General features: G+C 32.0%; 1 protein-coding gene across 10 annotated transcripts; it reads right to left on the minus strand.

Annotated features, from left to right (window-relative positions):
- Nucleotides 1–2,662: 2,662 nt before the first annotated feature.
- Nucleotides 2,663–7,812, minus strand: LOC149146551 (E3 ubiquitin-protein ligase RZFP34-like). Of its 10 annotated transcripts, none has more exons than XM_089447715.1 (9): nucleotides 7,498–7,812; nucleotides 5,756–5,843; nucleotides 5,545–5,575; nucleotides 5,257–5,334; nucleotides 5,076–5,119; nucleotides 4,912–4,952; nucleotides 4,735–4,817; nucleotides 3,424–3,465; nucleotides 2,663–3,317 (listed from the first exon to the last, which is right to left on the minus strand). In XM_089447715.1, the coding sequence occupies exons 2-9, from the start codon at nucleotides 5,794–5,796 to the stop codon at nucleotides 3,117–3,119; spliced, it is 561 nt and encodes a 186-aa protein (XP_089303841.1). In that variant the 5' UTR covers nucleotides 5,797–5,843; nucleotides 7,498–7,812; the 3' UTR covers nucleotides 2,663–3,116. The 10 variants fall into 10 exon arrangements, 7 of the variants coding, with proteins under 7 accessions (XP_089303841.1, XP_089303840.1, XP_089303844.1 ...); XM_089447714.1 differs by having other exon boundaries at nucleotides 5,756–5,892; XM_089447718.1 differs by having other exon boundaries at nucleotides 5,545–5,630; nucleotides 7,498–7,811.
- Nucleotides 7,813–19,128: the final 11,316 nt, after the last annotated feature.

Consider the following 19,128-nt stretch of genomic DNA (forward strand, 5'->3'; position numbering starts at 1 on the left):
GTGGAGAGAGACTGATTGCTAATAGACGAGGAGCATGTTTCGAAGTCGGGAATAGTTGTGACCATTGGATCTTGAATAAATCAATGGTGTAGAAGTGCTGACGAATCTTTTAAAGGATGGATCTCAAACTTTTTTAAACTGAGGTTTGTGTTACCGTCTAGTTTGGATTAGTGGAAGCTTAGCAGAACTATGCGACTTTTGGAGGGGTCTATTAGCTTAGCGGAAGCTCTAAAGTTATCAGTGGATGACAGAGAGCCCTTGGGAGTTTAACACTCCTTCCTGTTTAAAAGTTTTTGGAAATCCATGAGAATTGGTTTGATCCTGGTTTTTTTTTCTGTTGATAGCATTCCCACAACACCTAGGTTCTTGTTTGGGTCTTTTCACTTGCAAAGATGTGTAACATATGTAATGTACTGGTACGATTAATAGTAGGCTCCATTCTTATTTGACAAAAAAAAATTATTATGCAATCAAAAGATGGCATCAGGAGTTCTCAATCAAAACATTTTTAAGGAACCCCATAACCCCATTCTCCTGATCTCCCGATTTTCTGATTGCGAAAAAGTCAAAGGACATTAAACCTAAGTCTCGTATGAGCTTTGTAATTTGTTTTTTAAGTTTCAAATTCACTCATACGTATGAGTGAAATGGTAAGTTAATGTAGTTTAATATTAAAATAAATATTTAATATTTAAATATTAAATTTTAAATTAATCAATATATAAAATATAATTAATTAAATTAAATTATAATTAATTATTAATTAGATTAATATTAATTAGTTTATAAATACTTAATTATATATTTTAGTTAGTTAGATTAATATTAATTAATAAATAGTTTATTAAATAATTAGTTTAGTTTATGATTAACAATTAAGATAGAAATAATTATTAGATAATTAGAGGCTAATTTAGGATTAGATTTTTTAATTAAAATTCTAAGTTTTAGCCTAGCAATAGAATTTCCAGAATTATGCCAGATTTGACTCATCAACTTTGGAGGCTCATAGATTGAGTTTTACTTGGCCAAATGAAGCACAAGACGGCTCATTGGAAAGATAAAATCAAGGGGAAAATTTCTAAGGAGGTTGCACTAACATGTTTAGTCATTTATTGGGTCTAAAACTAGCAATTGTCCCAAAAGGTACAAAGAGAGGCCGATAGGATTATTAAATTAGAATTGTTGAATTTCTCTAGAAGAGATGTTGGTTCAAGCCTAATGGATGAGCAATTTCAGCTAGCTAAAGGCCTTCTAATTACACTATTGTTTGGGTCTTGAAGTCTGGATGAGCAATAAAAATGCTTAAAACATAAGATGAAGTTTGTAAAGTAAACACAAGATTTGAGATCTTAAGTCATTGCTAGAATTAAGACGACATATAATTCAAAATATTAAAACAATCAAAATGCATCCACCTCAAATACAAATAAAACATCACCTTTGCAAAATAATACCACCAGTAAACAATTCAGGTAGGATTGCTTAAATGTTTAAAAATGTATTAATTTGTGTATTAAGGATTAAAAGCAAATCACAGTTACCAATATGATTATAACAATTAGAGGAAAAATTATTAAATCCCAACAATGAATAACTATTATCTCTTACCACATTTAGGCTTTTCAGTTCTATTAAATACTATGGAAACATATTAATTAATTTAATAGTTTCCACTGTGTGATGGTATACTAACGACAAGGTAATTCCATCATAGAATATAAGACATAGGATCTTCCAAACAAATTTAAAAAGGTCGGTAATACCATTTATGAACCAATTGATAACTTGTGTTTTTTACAATTACCTTAACCAGTGGTCTGTCCATGGTCACAATTACAAAATATTCAAGTCAGTATCATCCCCTTTGTTAAGATCACTTTCTTTCTTAGATAGTACTCCCTTTGTGAGGATACAGTCTCCATCTTCATTCTAAACCATTACTAATTTTCTGTAAGTAAGATAGGTATCAGATTCAGTTGCAAATCAAAAACTTTCTGGGTAGATTACATGATGCTCACAATTTTAGGAATATGGGAATAAAATATATACAGAGCTGATGGATGAAAGATAGATTTTGGAATGATAGGGCTTGGAATAAGTGAGAAAGAATCCTTCCAAGGGCTTCATCGCGATAATGGGAAGACGGTTTATAAACATACATTTCCGTTTTCTTGACATAACATCTGTAAAGGATGTGACAGGAAAATTCTCCCTCATTCCCCTATGTCAACATAGTTGCAAGCAGTGAGATATTCAACAGACAATTACACTTCATGATCCGCCTTTGCTGCTTAACAATAGAATAACTCTTAGTGAGACCATTTCATTAATTTATCTTAAGACGATGGGGATATTTGAATAATAAATTAGGGAATTTGCAGATATTGTTTAACAAGTTTCGGAATCCAATTTAATACAAAATTTAAATAGCAAACTTGAACTACTTTTGTAATTGGAAGCCAGGCTTTTCGGAAGATATAGCAGAAATTCATTACAATTGCTAATAGTAACTTAATAGAAATATTTGCATTTAAGCAAATAACGAGAATATCTTGTGCGGACTAAAAAGCAGGAAGGAATTCTGGTTACACATATATTATCATAGAAATCTCAAGTTGTTTAAGTGTTGATGTATGAGTTTACCATGCCCTGTTCTTAATAAATTGAATTGGATATTCACGCTTTCTGTGTCATGAGGCATAAAAAGAACCCATAAACTCAACCTGAGTAAATGTGAGATATATGAAACTGGATTTAGGCTTTTCAGTTGTATTAAATACTATGGAAGCATATTAATTAATTTAACAGTTTCCACTGTGTGATGGTATATGAACGACAAGGTAATTCCATCATAGAATATAAGACATAGGATCTTCCAAACAAATTTAAAAAGGTCGGTAATACCATTTATGGACCAATTGATAACTTGTGTTTTTTACAATTTCATTCCCCTATGTCAACATAGTTGCAAGCAGCGAGATATGTCAACTATGTTATGATGTTAACCGCCGTAGAGTAGTGCCGCAAAAACTCAGCGGTTACAATGAATTCTTACAGTATGCCACTGCATAGCAATTTGCAGTACAACTGTTTTTCATGCCACATAATCAGTGCTAAGGCAACCTTACAAGTGGTAAAGAGGGATACATGAATCTGAACATTTGAGAATATAAAAGATGAGATCTACATGAACTTGCAGAAGGACCTCCCCTGGTCTGCCGGGTGTTATAAGAATTGCAACTTTGACACTTGTGTGCAACAATGTGAATAATTACTTCAGAAGTTACTCCACAGTCATTGCATAAGATCCAAACCTGCTCAAATGACCGACGAGAAAGTGGTGAGGTATTTTCTCCCACGCCACTAATGGGCTCTAAAATATGCCTCCAAATTATACCACATTAACATCAGACAACTTACCATTTTGTTCTGGTAAGCTTCAGGCATTGGAGTCAAAGAAACCTACATGACAAAAAAAAATATCAGAATCCACTCAAGAAACTTAAAAAATCAATTGCCATTGGACGAAAGAAAATTTCAAATATGAGAAATCAAAATTAGCAAAAACACATATAATAAGCTACTCTTTATACAACCCATTGCAAGTTGACTTCAAGATGTTCATCTTGTCGACAATATCTACCTCTCGGTCAAGTTTCCCCCACAATTTAGACATATCACAGACAAATTTGGAGCACACTGGACAAGCAAATCTGCAAAGGACAAACAAACATGTTAAAATGGCAAGAAATTTGAAATAAAATTAAAGCTGCTAGAAGCTGTGACCACAGATTGCTGAAGAAGGTACCATCAATGGGCATATCAGTGCAAGTATATCTAGTATTGTGTAATAGTATAGGTAGACTGGAAACAAGAGGTTGTGAGCCAGGGCACAAAACAGGCCACATATGAAACTTACTGAAGTGTACCTATAGGATAACGCTTTAGGACAATATTGCGTGTAAAGACATAGGTGGACAAGAAGGGGATTATTGATCATGTGGAATAAACTCTCAATACAGGGATATGACTATTCCAGAATTCTGATAGACATGAGCAAAGCTAATTGATCATTAAGCAAAGTCAACTGATTTTTGATGGACATGAGCAAAGTCAACTATTTAGCTTTTATCATATCAAGCATATCAAGTATTCTACTATAATAAGATATCTTGCCATCACATATATAACAACTACAAGTCAGACATGGTACACAAGGCAGGACACTGAAACCACTGATGTTGTTTGTATCATAGCAAGAGAAAAATAACATAAATGCACCCAGTATAGCTAGGTAATCCGAAGCTAGCTCTAGAAGTGGGTACGGATATCAACTGATGAGAAACAAAATCTTGTGAGTAAGAATGCTTATCATAGTAGAAATCATTGTAATCTGGTAAGGGTTCTCATTTCTTTATGGGGTAATGTAAAAGAGTAGTTCTTATGGAAGAGTTCAGATATTTCTTAGGTCAATTTATAAAATTTCATAAGACCAACGACGAGAGTAAAATCTTCAATTGCACCTGAACATGCGTAGAACAGTCAGCATTCTATAGCTTGGTTCAGGGTGGGGTGATCCATAAAGCCAGGTTAAGGTTGGGGTGATCCATGTGTGCGTGTCTTTGTGGTACATTGAATCACGAGGGTTCAGATATCTAAATAACTTTAGTCTAAATTATGCTATAAAAAGAAAACTACAATTACTACGCTAAACAGATAAGTGTGACCTACCTCAAAACACACAGGGCAGTTGTGGTGCATTGCTTTTTCCACACAAGGGTGGCAATCCTTCAAGCGGATAGAGTGGCAACATCCTAGAAAAAGGTACATGAGCAAATAAATCATTCTCGCACTACAATGAAACAAGGGAAGAAGCGGTGATAATTTGAGAAGTCATAAAGAACATACCACATTTATAACAGTGGAAGAAATTATCGTTGCCGCCAGTTCTGAAAACCAGCACAAGTAGCTAAAGTCAAAGGCAAGAAATACATCTAATACATTTCACAATAGCATGAAAGATTACTTTACAAGAGAGCAAGAAACATCAAAGGAAAAAGAGAAAAGCATACCTGCAAATTCCACATCCGTCACAGTGGTATTGCTGTTTTGAGTCCTGGAAACCAAAGTGGCAAGTACAATTAGAACCAAAAGCGTATACATCCAAACCATCTTTTTATAATTTTGTAAGAGTGAAACTCTCTGTTTTCCTAAACCAGAACTATTAAACCTGAAAAGGCATTAAAAACGTACCTCATCATCAAAGAAATTGCATTTTTCACAGAAGTACTTTCCCATACAAACACCACAAGTAACGCAGGTTTGCTGAACCTACAAAATGACAGTGCATAATCATTTTTAAAATAACTCAAGAAGCATTATAGTGTTTACCTCTAAATTTTCTGCACATTATTAAAATTAAAAAGGCTCAGCTCTTTCAAATCTACCTTCAGAAAATTACAAAGAATACATATTGTTCAGAGCATTAAGACAAACATCATAATGAATAACATCTAACTGGAAAACAAGATAGAACCTTACCTTTCGAACTTCATGGCGCGGTACATTATGTCTGTCATGTGGATGGACATCCATTGAATTCTGTTCAGATATGAGATCAGACCATACTATACACTCACAAATGAAATTAGAAGAGACGTAATTTTATAGTTCTATTTTAACAAGTATATAAACCAAACACAACCGTTGAACTTGAAATAGCTATGAAAGAAGTATAGAAAAAGAAGCATACTTTGGCCTCATTATGACAATTCCTACAGTCAAAGACTTCATTACAAGACGGAGCCCTTATTTGGCATCTCCGGCGGTAGTGTGAACATCTGCCATCAATTATCAGTATCAAGAAAAGACACATCAGTAAAATCATCCCTGTAAGACACATTTTTCACCACTTTGTAAGATGCATGGAGATACCAATAAGAAAATATCAAAATTATATATAATAAATAAAAGACATAAATGTTACATTAAACAATAGTGTATTGAACATCTCCATTCTATTTCAAGGAAGAAATACCAAATACAGTATGGTTATGCGTGTCAAACAATGTAGATGCTCACTACCTTAAATATTTATGTTAAGGACAACAAATGACCAGGGTGAATTCCTTGACAGTTAAAAACAGAAATTTCATAGCCCCACGTTAATGAATGCTATTTTTGCACACTTCAATTCCCTGAGATTCATTGTCTTAGTAGAAAGTAAATTAAGCTGAAGAAAATAGAGAGACACACAGAAATACTCTTCTCATGTTAGCAATACAAAGAGGTCACTTTAGCACAACCTCTTTTCTTGTTCTATGAGATGAGATAGGTTTGCTTATGGCCAAAGGGATAAATAGAACAAATATGTGGGATACCATAGCCCCGCATAATATGTAATGGTTTTTCAGCTCTAAAGAAGATAAAGTTAAGAATTGAAATTAGTTCCACATAAAGAACACATGCACCAACTATAGGTTTCCAACGTTAGCCGTCTCTTGAATGACTGTGCCAACATCAGATCGTTGTTGAATGGAAAGATTGCACATGCCCACATCATCAAATGTGGGTTTCAACAACATTTCTTCTTACAAAACAATTTGATAAACATGTACATAAAATGCAGGGATTTGGATACTGCACGCCAAGTGTTTGGCAATATAGTTGAACGAGATGTCATCTCGTGGACTTCGTTGATCACGGGTTACGCTCAGAATGGGCAATATGAGGAAGCCCTCAAACTTTTCGAGCAAATGTAGAGCCAACTGGTGTCGCCGAACAAGTTTACTTATGCTACCATAATGAAAGCGTGTGCCAGTGTTGCGGATCTGGAACGGGCCAGGGGGGTTTATGATCAGATTCTGAGAAAGAACTAAATCATAAAGAAAGGTAGTTGATAGCCAGGACAACTTCATTTTGACACAAGTGCTGTTCTATAGACCTCCCTGTCAGAGAGAAATTTGAAATAAAACTGACTGCATTAAAGGGTGCCAACAGAAATTTATTGTTGGGTCATGGACACAAGAGGCTACCCCACGAATTCTACTGGATTACAGTAGCACATAATTACTCATTGTTCACAGAAAGTTCCCTTACTACACTAGTTCAAGGGTGCTATAAATAAGTACCATGAAAATGTCGGGGTTCAATTTATTTCATTCACCATATATTTTCATGATATGGGCATATTGACTTCCATATATTATCATGGAAATCTCAAGTTGTTTAAGTGTTCATGTATGAGTTTACCATACCCTGTTCTTAATAAATTGAATCGGATATTCAGACTTTCTGTGTCATGAGGCATAAAAAGAACCCATAAACTCGACCTGAGGAAATGCGAGATATATGAAACTGCATTTACCACAAGGTTCTCTTGTGCAAGACTAATGGAAGAAACAAAAATATGGAGCAGCTTTCATAGACAACTGCAGAGTCCAAACCTAAACAATTATGCAAACAATATAATCTATAATTACTATTATCACTTACTTTATCAAGCTTCTCGAAGGTCTCTGCACGGCGTGGAATCCACCCTTTGATAGCTTCTCCAGCAACAACTAAAATCGAGGCGGGCCATCCCGCAGCAACTTGCTCTCCATGTACGTGCTTGGGAGGATTGCTCAGCCTGGGATTGGGCTTCTCCCTCCGCCTCTCCCGTGCCGGCTCTGCCAAATCTGCGGCAAGATCAGCATTGCGTTTACTCCTCACCTTGGCTACCTCTTTCCTCTTGGAGACTTGAACATTCTCGAGCTTCTGGACAGAAGCATTTGACCTTCTTCCAGATGTAATCTGAACAAGCCTTTCCCTAGGGCTTGCAGGATCTTCCACGGGGGCTGGAGCTAGCTGCTTGGCAAAACATACACCCCATCCCTCATTCACCACAGCTCACAAGACCTGTTCACAGCTATCCATAGCTCAACTCGAACATCGTAGTATAGAATACGGAATCCAATCCACTATTTCAAACCCTAATCGACAAAACCTCGAAGTCTATAGCTCGATTCCCTATTATTTACACGAAGGCAGCTCACATGAATTTTTCACTAGTATCCCCGACTCAATTTGCAGAAATTCATAAAGAAACGGAATCTGTTCCACTGCTTCAAACCCTAATAAACCAAGCCTCAAATTCTAGAGCTCGATGCACTATTCTTTACACAACGACTGCTCATGAGACCTGTTCACCGCTATCCACAGCTCAATACGCGGAACATCATAAATAATAGGCAATCTGATCCACTGCCGTGAACCCTAATCCACAATACCTCAAACTCTACAGCCCGAGTCAATGCTCGTTTTCAAAAACACAAAAACATTATTGCAGAGGGCGTGGAAGAGAACCTGCAGAGCACAAAACAGACAAATATGGTCGAAGAAAGCAGGAGTAATTTGTAACGATTTGTTCAGGAATTACAGGAATTTGTAACAAATTTGTAACAGTTTTCCGTTGAGGTTTAGAACTCGCACCAGCGGCAAAATTCTCGGTTAAGATCATGACAATTAATTGAAGAAGATGTTGAATGCCTGCTAAATGTACACGCCAGGTGTCAACATCGGAAAGAAAAGGACGACGAAGGGACGACTGTCCACGTGTCAGCACGAGAGCCAAAGGAACGACGAAAGTCTGTTCCAAAGGAAGGCCTATCGACCTAATTAGGCAGATGATCAACATCCAAATTTTAAACAAAATCAATTCTTTGAGTTTCATTCTCTTCATTTTCATTTGCCCAAACCTCTTCTAAGAGCAGATTCATTCATCAATAATATCCTTGGCCAATTAAAATCATAATATACATTAATAGAAAGCTCAGATTTCCTTTTCAACTAATTAATTGCATTTGATTGGATTTATTTTAATACCAGAAATGACATCTTGATTTTATTGTTGCATCTTAATTTATTTTGATTTCTTTTTGTAAGAAAACAGTAGAATAGATATGGAGAAATGATCTCAATCAGTGATAATGCTCCAGCAATTAAAGATTGTAATTTTGAACAAATAAAATTGGATTGGGCAGATGTATTCTTCAACAAGCTTTCTTCTCAAAAATACCTTTGGAAATATTATAAATGATAGATTGCAGAATGCAATTAAGGGGGTTGCTCTCCTCTGCAATTTTGGACTTCTAAAAGCACTTCTGCAATAGGAATTTAGAGTTATAGGAGGGAGGAGAGAAAATCACAGATCTGAGGATTATTGAGGATTTTTCCTTTATATCTTGAATCATGTATGATGGCCAGACTTTACATTACTGAAGCTCTAGTTTTTGAAAGCAGAAGTTCAGGCAATGCAAAGGACTATTGGAAACAAGAGTCAGCAAAATGGATTCAATAAATTGGTATTTCTAATACTACCATTTCAAATACTAGTTTCGTTTTTATGATAACAATAATGTGTCATTTTATTCATGTTTGTGAACTTGTGTTAATATGGGTAATTTGTCTCAATATTTTTATTATGTATCTCTTCTCTTATGGATTAAATTCTGATTTCTAAGTAACTATTTACTCAAAAATCTGTCTTATAAAACTGGTTTATTAAATAGTGATGTGTTGTGAACTATTTCCGCATATTATTGTTTAATTATTGGATTTATTGATTTGACAATCACAAATGTCAGTGAATTACTTCGTGAGTGTTGTTGGTTTATTATTTTAGTTAAGAGGTTTCAATAGGATGTGTTTTGGTATTCACAAATGTCAGTTAATTGAATTACTTCATTAGCTTGATATTAACTAAAAGTCAGACATATTTAAATTCTTATCATTTAATTATCTTGCTCTTAGTTGGGTTAGATCTATATCTTCCTAATTGAGATAGGATTAGGACTAGTTTCTTTTGCTTGCATTATAGAATAAGTTTGCATTTAGATTAAGTTATACATTCTTTTAAGTCCTCTTCTCAAAGAGGAAAAATTTTAGTTGTGGCTTGGCTAAACCAAAATCAGCATAAGGGTCATTCTCTTGCACGATCGGCAAGAAAAAGTGATCTAATATCCCTGTCTATTGGTAGTTAAAGATACATCGTAAACAAATGCGATAGGAAAAAGGTATCTAGACCTAGTCAAACTAGTCAGAGCCACTACTCCAAACGGAAAAGGAGCTGCTTTAAGGTCCGGACCGGGTGGTTATCCCCCAATTTTGAGGCAGACATTTTTGGCCCTCAACATTTTTGGCGTTATAAGGAGGGCCTGAAGCTTGTTGTCTATTGGAGTCTTTTCAATTTTAAACATTTTATTTAAATTACGATGGCTCCTCTTAAACTTCCAATTTGGAGTTGTATGCATGGACGTGGATCTTACAATACCCCACCTAAAGTGGTAAGACTCTTGCCTCAGGTAAAGTTTCATGGTAAGAGAAATTCTTCTACTTTTAATCATGTCTTTCAATTTATTCAAAAAGTTTCAAATTATGATTTTCAAGGAATTGATGAAGCCATTTTCATAATTTTTACTCTCACATTCACGGCAAAAGCTAGAAACTAGTTTAGAACTCTCCTAGTTGCCTCAATTCACAGCTGGGATCAATTTGTTACAATTTTCATTTGTAAATTTGAAGGCTATGATTATGAATAGATATGTGATGAAATGGAATATCTACAACTATTTGAAAATGAGTTTGTTAGAGATTTTAATATTCGATTTCATTCGAATTCTTTAAAATTTAAAGTCGAAGACAAACCTATAGAAGAAGAATCACTAGATTTGTTTGAACATGTTTGCTCTCTTCCTCCCATTCCCAATCCATATGATATTAGTTCAAGTTTTGTTCCATCCCCTTCCAACATAAATGAGAATTCCAGTATGGATGTTCAAATAAATTATGATGAAGTGGTCTCACAAGGCTTAGAAAATATTTCTAACCAAATGCAAGAAGACAACATCAGTAATCTTGGAGAAAAAGTTGTGTTGAAATCTGAAAGTTACTCTGTAGTGAATTTAGAAAGTAAGATCATAAATCATCAAGTATAAGAAACAATCAAAGTAAGTAATAACATGGAAACTGATGTACAAATTTCTGAATTTTTTCATGATGAGCAAATGCCAAATTCAAAGAACCAAAGCACAATTCTTCAAGATAGCACAAGTAGACAAAGGAATGATCTACAATCTGAAATTTACAATGAGCATAATGTACAAGAGTTCTCAAAAAGAGACATTTTTAAATGCATTGTTTCAGATTCACATTTTCCCCTTTATCCTGATATTTTTACTTACGATAATTTTCCTCATCTTGTTAGTAATAATATTTCAGAAAATAAAGAGGTTGATCTAAATAAATTATCAATAAGTTTTTACAAGATAGAGAAATAATTATTGATCGTTCTTTTGCCATTAATGAACATGAAATTTTTATTCCTCCTTGTTTTGATATATTGGACGATATCGAAGGGAATTCTAGAGAATATTGTGAAGTCATTTATGATAATTACTTTGACATTGAGGATGTTAATCTCTATGCTTCTCAAGAGAATCCTCATGAGAAAATTCAAATAACATCTGAAAATGAGAAATGTTTCAAATTAGAAATTATTCCAACCAATCTTCATTCTAGAGCAGCAAATTATCTTCATGATTTCACCATTCGAAAAAACATTCCAATTTATGATTCATATCATGATCAAGCTCTCATTCATACTCATACTCATAATTCTCTTTCTAATTCACAAGTTGGAATTGACAATTTTTCAAATTTCATTATTCTGGCCAATCCTTGTGAAAAATAAATTATTTCAAAACAATCCCAATTGTGTTGTAACATTAGTTGTACCAATAATGATTTCATTTTAATTTTTCTTTTACACTTATTTTGTTTAAATTTAGATTTATTTCTAATTTTATTTTTCAAATTTTTGACACTTTACGCTGGCATATTGAGCACTTTAATAGTAAACACTCAATTGATGCGTTGCCCGATTGGGAAATCAAAATTTCATATAATAGCCATGAACATCAAAAGCTATTAATATTTCAATTTCAATCAATGTTCATCTCTTATAAAATGCATCTTTCTTCTCAAAGGTAATGTTAACAAGAGAGTGCGTTTTCACAACCTAACCAACAATCTAATCCAATTAATAATTTCCATTTTATTTAACAGATGTTCATCCATTTTTTGGCCTATTTGAAAACTATTTGGAAAGTTTTCCTTCACGAAATATTGTTAATAGCTTAACATTTGCAAATAACACTAACAATTTTTTTCAGTCCTTTGGATCTAAAAGCTCAACTCCACAATCCAATCTGTTATCTTCCCTTTTCAAACCTTTCCAATCATTAATAGAAATCCATCCAGATTTCTATGATCCAATTGGTGTTCAATTGGAAAGGAAATTTCAAGAGAAGGAGATTTTAATTAAGTTTCGAACAATAACTATGAATTCTACTTACAGATTTATTTATTTTTAATTTAATTAGATTTGTATTTTTATTACTAACATTTGAACCATGTATATATGAAGGAATTAAAATGAGAGAATGGTTACACTGGAGATATGATTATACCTAGTCATATTCATGTATATGGTTGGAATAACAATAGAATTAATTTAGATAGTTTATTTTATGTAGTTAATTTATTCTTAATAGTTCTGCAGATTAAAAAATAAAGTAGAGCAATCAGCCCTTCTCATACACGTTCAGTGAAACATTTTCTCCTCATCAGAAACTTTTTGATTCTTGCTTCCCATTTTTAAATCAAAATCTATTGCAACAATACCTCTACTCATGACTATATCTCTGCCTATTTTGAATAATGTCTTGACTAAATTCAATTGAGTTTGCACTTGGCACCGATCACCTCAAAGCCACTTTTCTTCATTTCGATATTTCCTTCTAAGATTTTCTTTTGAAATTAATATATCGAAGGTTTCGATGATACAAAGCTTCTTGACATCATTATCCCGTGAAAAATATAATTGTCTGAGCTCAAAAGTTTAATACCAATTTGATTATTATTAATCAGTCTAACTTTTCACTATAATCACATGAAGCTTATGTTATTTTCCTCAAAATGGGTTAAATTACCTTAAGGGTGTCCATGCTATTATGTGCACACATTTGAATCTGTAATTATATTCTTTCATAATGAGTGGCTTTATCCTATTATGGTCTTTAGTTTATGATCTAATGTTGCAATATGCATCATATTTATTTACTAAAGGCATTATTGAATAGTCACAATAAAAACACAGATTCTTCTCAAGTTAATTCATAATGAGCAGAGGTAATAAATTGTTGTTTCAATTCAAAAGGGAGCACATTCTCATTTTCGTTTCTAATGAATTCTATGAATTTCAAATTTTCTAAACATGAATAATTGATTTCCTTTAGCTTGATTGCCCACTCTAATTTAGAATAAATAATGAGATGATTTTGACCAAAGTCAGAATTTTTATAAATCCAAGGAAGAATTTGAAGATTCATGAGGTAAAATTTACAGACCATTTCCTTCCAAGTACGCATCTACAAGTTCATTGTCATTTATTTTCCATTTTCCTTAGTTTATTTTTTATTCTTGTTGTATTTCATTTGCAGGTTTCTATTTATTTTTGGAACTTGAAGTAAGTAGCAAACCCATTTCAAATTTACAAGAAGTTCAGGGAAATTTTATTTGTGATTGATTAGAATTTGAGTATACTTTAACTTTGCTTTAATTTATTAGAAAACCCAATAGACATTTAAAACAGTATCAGAAGATTCATATTGGAACATTTCAATACCGCCATAATACAAAATCCATACATCTCCGATGTTCCTTTTCTCTCATTCTCCGATAAAATGACTTTCCCAATATTGTGTTGTTCACACAATTCTAGACCCAATATGAAATTTAAATCAAGTTCATAAAAATATCACGTCCATTCAATCGTAATAATGGTAGGGGCATAACTTTAAAAGTACCAATGTCTTAGATCCGATATGATATTAAATTCTCATAATAAATTTATCAGGCCCGTTCTTCATCATATATCGACGTACCAAAAATACTACATCCGGTACTTAAGTTTGTCGATTGTAGATTTCTTTTGAGATCCAAAGCCGATCCCACCTAAGAGCCACATCATCCATCACATTCTCACTATTGTAAGAATCATATTGGCATTTCCAACATGACTATTTTCCAATATTCCAATATGTCGATATCGCAATCGCTTCATCGCATTTTTATTTATGCTCATATCACAAGTTCGAATATGCGATGTGCGATGTACGATGTGCGATGTGTGAAGTAAAAAGCACGATGTGACTATTCCCATATCCTTGATATAACAATTATTTAATATTGTGATCATTCCATCTTATCGCATATATTCTCATTGCATGTTCTCATACCACAAATTTGCCACGGTAACAAATATATCGCATCCCAGAGTTAAAATGAAACCTTATCTTAAGATTTTCCAATGCAATAGACTCCAATGCATGTCTCTATTTCATTAACATTTAATCAATATATGGCATATCAACAAAGGTGAAATTTTGCAGATTTAACTTTAAGCATTGTGAAGAGTCATGCAATGTGAATCATTCAATAAGGCGTTGTGTTGTATGGAATATTTTAAAGCAATCTTGGGTAACCACTATTGTACTAAAGCAATTGATAAGAGATTTGTAGTATATTTAAATCATTTCAATTTCTTATATATTCTAGTTTTAAATAATTTCATAATTAATATGAAATTCAAGACCTCTCTATCTTCACATTTAAATTTCATTATCTTGGATTTGGTCTTAATTCTGGAAAATTAAAAAAAAAATAAAAAAACATGGAGTTTATATGAAACTTATAATATTTTGAGAACATTCATTACTGCATATTCTCATTCTTATTTTTGATGCATTTGTTTTAATTTTGATTCCCTTGAACACAAAGCATTCCCTTTTTTATATTTTACTGCTTGCTTTAGTTCAATCAAAATAATAATGATTTTGGGTTAGAAGATTTTTGTTAGTTTGACTTCTTCATGTTTTTAATGTCAACTAAAAGAAGAAGTCAGCTACAATTGGAGAAACTGATACCTCTCAGGTAAGATCAAATGCAATTATCCAATGGTAAGATTCATGCACCCAATTTCGTTAATTTCGATTTTGTTACTTTAGTTTCAGTTTTGCTTTTAGAATTATGTTGATATATAAATCTGTTTTTTAGCTCTTCATAAAAGATTTCAATCCTCTGCCAAATCGTATTTTAAAGTCCTATACTCTTTTCCTGATTTGCTTCTAAGAAGCAACGATAATCTTCGTTGAAACAACTACACTAGGAAGTTTTCGAACCTTTAGTTTATTTCTTTAAGCATTTCTTTTATTAGAAAATGATTAAGATGATGCTTTGAAATAGGAAGATTGACATCAGATAGAAATTTTTTTATTGTGGCTGAATTTTATCATCACTGCTATTTAAAGCCTAAAACATTTACAACCCTGCAAGTTATAATTTATCTGAATCTCGACATAAGAATGAATGATTACATGATTATTTTCCTTTACTTCATTTTGTTGAGATATTGGTATAAACATTCTTGTTAGATTTTATCTTTCAAAACTTGAATTTTCCTTTCCACTTTTAATTTCATTTTCATTTTTGTTTGTTGATTTCTTTTCTCACTTTAGCTTAAGAATTCTTTTCCTTTTGTTTTCAGTTTTAATTTTGGTGACTCTGTCATGATTTATATGGAAAGTCTTCTTGTTACCTAACAATGGTCGGCATACATAGGGAAAAAGTTTTAATAGTCTACTATTAACCTTTTTTTTAAATCTCTTAATAAAGTTTGCTTTTTTTCTTATTACAAAGGTAGACATACTTAAGGAAGAGATTACAAAACAAGAGAAGTTGACAAAGTATCATAAAATCTGAGAATTTTCTTTTTTCATCAAAATTGTAATTATTTTTAGATTTCAATACTTTATTAAGATCTTTCAAAATTATATTATTAGTCAAGAAAATTTATTTTTAACCAAGTAAAAACACTTTACAGCAAAGAACGTTTAACTCTAAAATTGTCATTCTTAACTTTTAAGGAGTCAATGATTCTCCCTGTCCAAAAAGTTCTTATTTTTCAAAATATATTTAAATTTAAAAGATAAGAGGTCTCAACACGAGCCTGCTTACCCTGATCATAGGGGAAAATAAGCTGACATTACCAAAACTGCTAATCAAACCAGGGTAATGGCTTATTATTTCAAACAATTATAAGAGAATGGGTCTCATCATGAGCCAGCTTGTTCAGTCCAATTATAACTAGTGAATGGAAGTGTCAACTATCTGGAGATCAAACCAAGATAATGGATTTTCAGAACTAAAAAATAAAAAATAAACAAATAGAAATAAAATAAGTATATATAAATGGATTTATCTCTAGGTCAATAATTCTTAAATAGATGAGATTCTGAATCATTGATGATTAAAAGGTAACCATGTCGAGACTATAGATGTTTGCTGCTATCAGTGGCTCTACCTGTGACAAATGAGTATATTTTAAAAGGCTAAGTTGTAAAGTGACCATTGTTTTATCTCTACAACTAATTAACGACTGATATAGAGTTTTGAAATATTTTAATTTATGAGGAATTTTAAGAAAATTACAGTAAGATGACTCTTTCTTTTATTCAAATTAATGAACCTAGTTAAGCATTCCAAAAATAATTTTCTATTCTTTAATTATTTTTACTTTAATTTTAGGAAAATCTCATTCATAACTGTTTCTTCTTCCGTGTGTTGTCACTATTGTGGTAAAACACAATCCTCCCATTTTTGACTTGTTTACTTCAAATAATGGGGACCCTTTCTATAAAATTTTTGGTTAAATGCCTTTTGGGACTTTTATTACCCTACGCTTATCTTAATTTTTCATTTTTTTTAGATTCCTGTTTTGATTACTTTATTAAAATAGATTTTTTGTAAGCTTTCCATTGATACTTATTTTATCTCATTTGGTCAGCTGGTTTGTAAATAACACTCCTTTGACGTTTAATCAATTGTGTCACCTAGGTTAAAAAATGTATTTATTGTAAATATGAATCTTTGATTAAATCTTCATTATTTTTTTAATCTTTCTAACAACTACTCTAAATGACCCAACCAAATCGTAGAGCACTTAACCCCACTTAACTTCATTTTAAAAACTTAACTGAACTTTCTTAAATTTATGCTAGAAAATAAAATAATATAAAATATATACACATAAAATAAAAATTTATTATCCAATCGGAAGATTGCATCAGGAGTTCTCAATCAAAACATTTTTAAGAAACCCGATAACCCCATTCTCCCGATCTCTTGATTTGCCGATTGCGAAAAAGTCAAAGGACATTAAACCTAAGTCTCGTATGAGCTTCGTAATTTGTTTTTTAAGTTTCAAATTCGCTCATGCATATGTGTGAAATGGTAAGTTAATGTAGTTTAATGTTAAATAAATAATATTTAAATATTAAATTTTAAATTAATTAATATAGAAAATATAATTAATTAAATTAAATTAAAATTAATTATTAATTAGATTAATATTAATTAGTTTATAAATAGTTAAGTATATATTTTAGTTAGTTAGATTAAGATTAATTAATAAATAGTTTATTAAATAATTAGCTTATTTTATGATTAACAATTAAGCTAGACTTAATTATTAGATAATTAGAGTCTAATTTAGGATTAGATTTTTTAATTAAAATTTTGATTTTTAGCCCCGCAATAGAATTTCTAGAATTATGCCAGATTTGACTCATCAACTTTGGAGGCTGATAGATTGAGTTTTACTTGGCCAAATGAGGCCTATGAGTGCTCATTGGAAGGATAAAATCAAGGGGAACATTTCTAAGGAGGTTTCACTAACAGATTTAGTCATTTATAGGGCATAAAATTAGGCAAAAGATCAAGCTCCGAATTTTAAACAAAGTCATTTTTCTGAGTTTCATTCTCTTCATTTTCATTTCCCCAAACCTCTTCTAAGTGCAGATTCATTCATCAATAATATCCTTGGCCAATTAAAATCATCATATGCATCAATAGAAAGCTTACATCTCCTTTTCAGTTAATTAATTGCATTTGATTGGATTTGTTTTAATGCTAGAAATGGCATCTTGATTTTATTGTTGCATCTTAATTTACTTTGATTTCTTTTTGTAGGAAAATAGTAGAAGAGATATGGAGAAAATATCTAAATCAATGAGAACGCTCCAGCAATTAAAGATTGGAATTTTGAGTAAATAAAATTTGATTGTGCAGATTTATTCTTCAACAAACTTTCTTCTCAAAAATACCTTTGAAAATATTATAAATGGTAGATTTCAGAATGCAATTAAGGGGGTTGCTCTCCTCTGCAATTTTGGACTTCTAAAAGCGCTTCTGCAATAAGAATTTAGAGTTGTATGAGGCATGAGATACAATTACAGATCTGAGGATTATTGAGGATTTTTCCTTTATATCTTGAATTATGTATGACGGGTAGAGTTTACACTATTGAAGCTCTAGTTTTTGAAAGCAGATGTTCAAGCAATGTAAAGGACTATTGGAGACCAGAGTTAAAAAAATGGATTCAATAAATTGGTATTTCTAATACTATTGTTTCAAATACTAGTTTCATTTTTATGATAACAAGAATGTGTCATTTTATTCATGTTTGTGCACTTGTGTTGATATGGGTAATTTGTCTCAATATTGTTATTATCTATCTCTACTCTTATGGATTAAATTATGATTCCTGAGTAACTATTTACTCATAAATCTATCTTATAAAACTGATTTCTTAAATAGCGATGTGTTGTGAAATATTTTCGCATATTACTGTTTAAATATTGGATTTACTGATTTGACAATCTATATCATTTGTGTGAATTACCTTTTGAGTGTTGTTGGTTTATTATTTTAGTTAAGAGGTCTCGATAGGATGTGTTTCGGTACTCAAAAATGTCAGTTAATTGAATTACATCATTAGCTTGATATTAACTAAAAGCCAGACATATTTAAATCCTTAACATTTTAATTATCTTTCTCTTAGTTGGGTTAGATCTATATCTGCCTAATTGAGATAGGATTGGAATTAGTTTCTTTTGCTTGCATTATAGAATAACTTTGCATTTAGATTAAGTTATACATTCTTTTAAGTCCTCTTCTCAAAGAGGC

The sequence above is a fragment of the Pinus tabuliformis genome, chromosome X, assembly GCF_031772625.1.
Source record: "Pinus tabuliformis cultivar Carrire ecotype Pingquan chromosome X, CPIR1, whole genome shotgun sequence".
Lineage (NCBI taxonomy): Eukaryota > Viridiplantae > Streptophyta > Pinopsida > Pinales > Pinaceae > Pinus > Pinus tabuliformis.

Bases quoted from the DNA above. Each gene is read 5' to 3' on its own strand.
- LOC149146551 (XM_089447712.1), bottom strand. From the start codon at position 5,905: ATGTGTCTTACAGGGATGATTTTACTGATGTGTCTTTTCTTGATACTG. The intron at 5,120-5,256 runs GTACGTTTTTAA...TTTGGTTTCCAG, and splicing joins GCAATTTCTTTGATGATGAG to GACTCAAAACAGCAATACCA. The intron at 3,466-4,734 runs GTAGGTCACACT...TTTGTCATGTAG, and splicing joins ACTGCCCTGTGTGTTTTGAG to GTTTCTTTGACTCCAATGCC.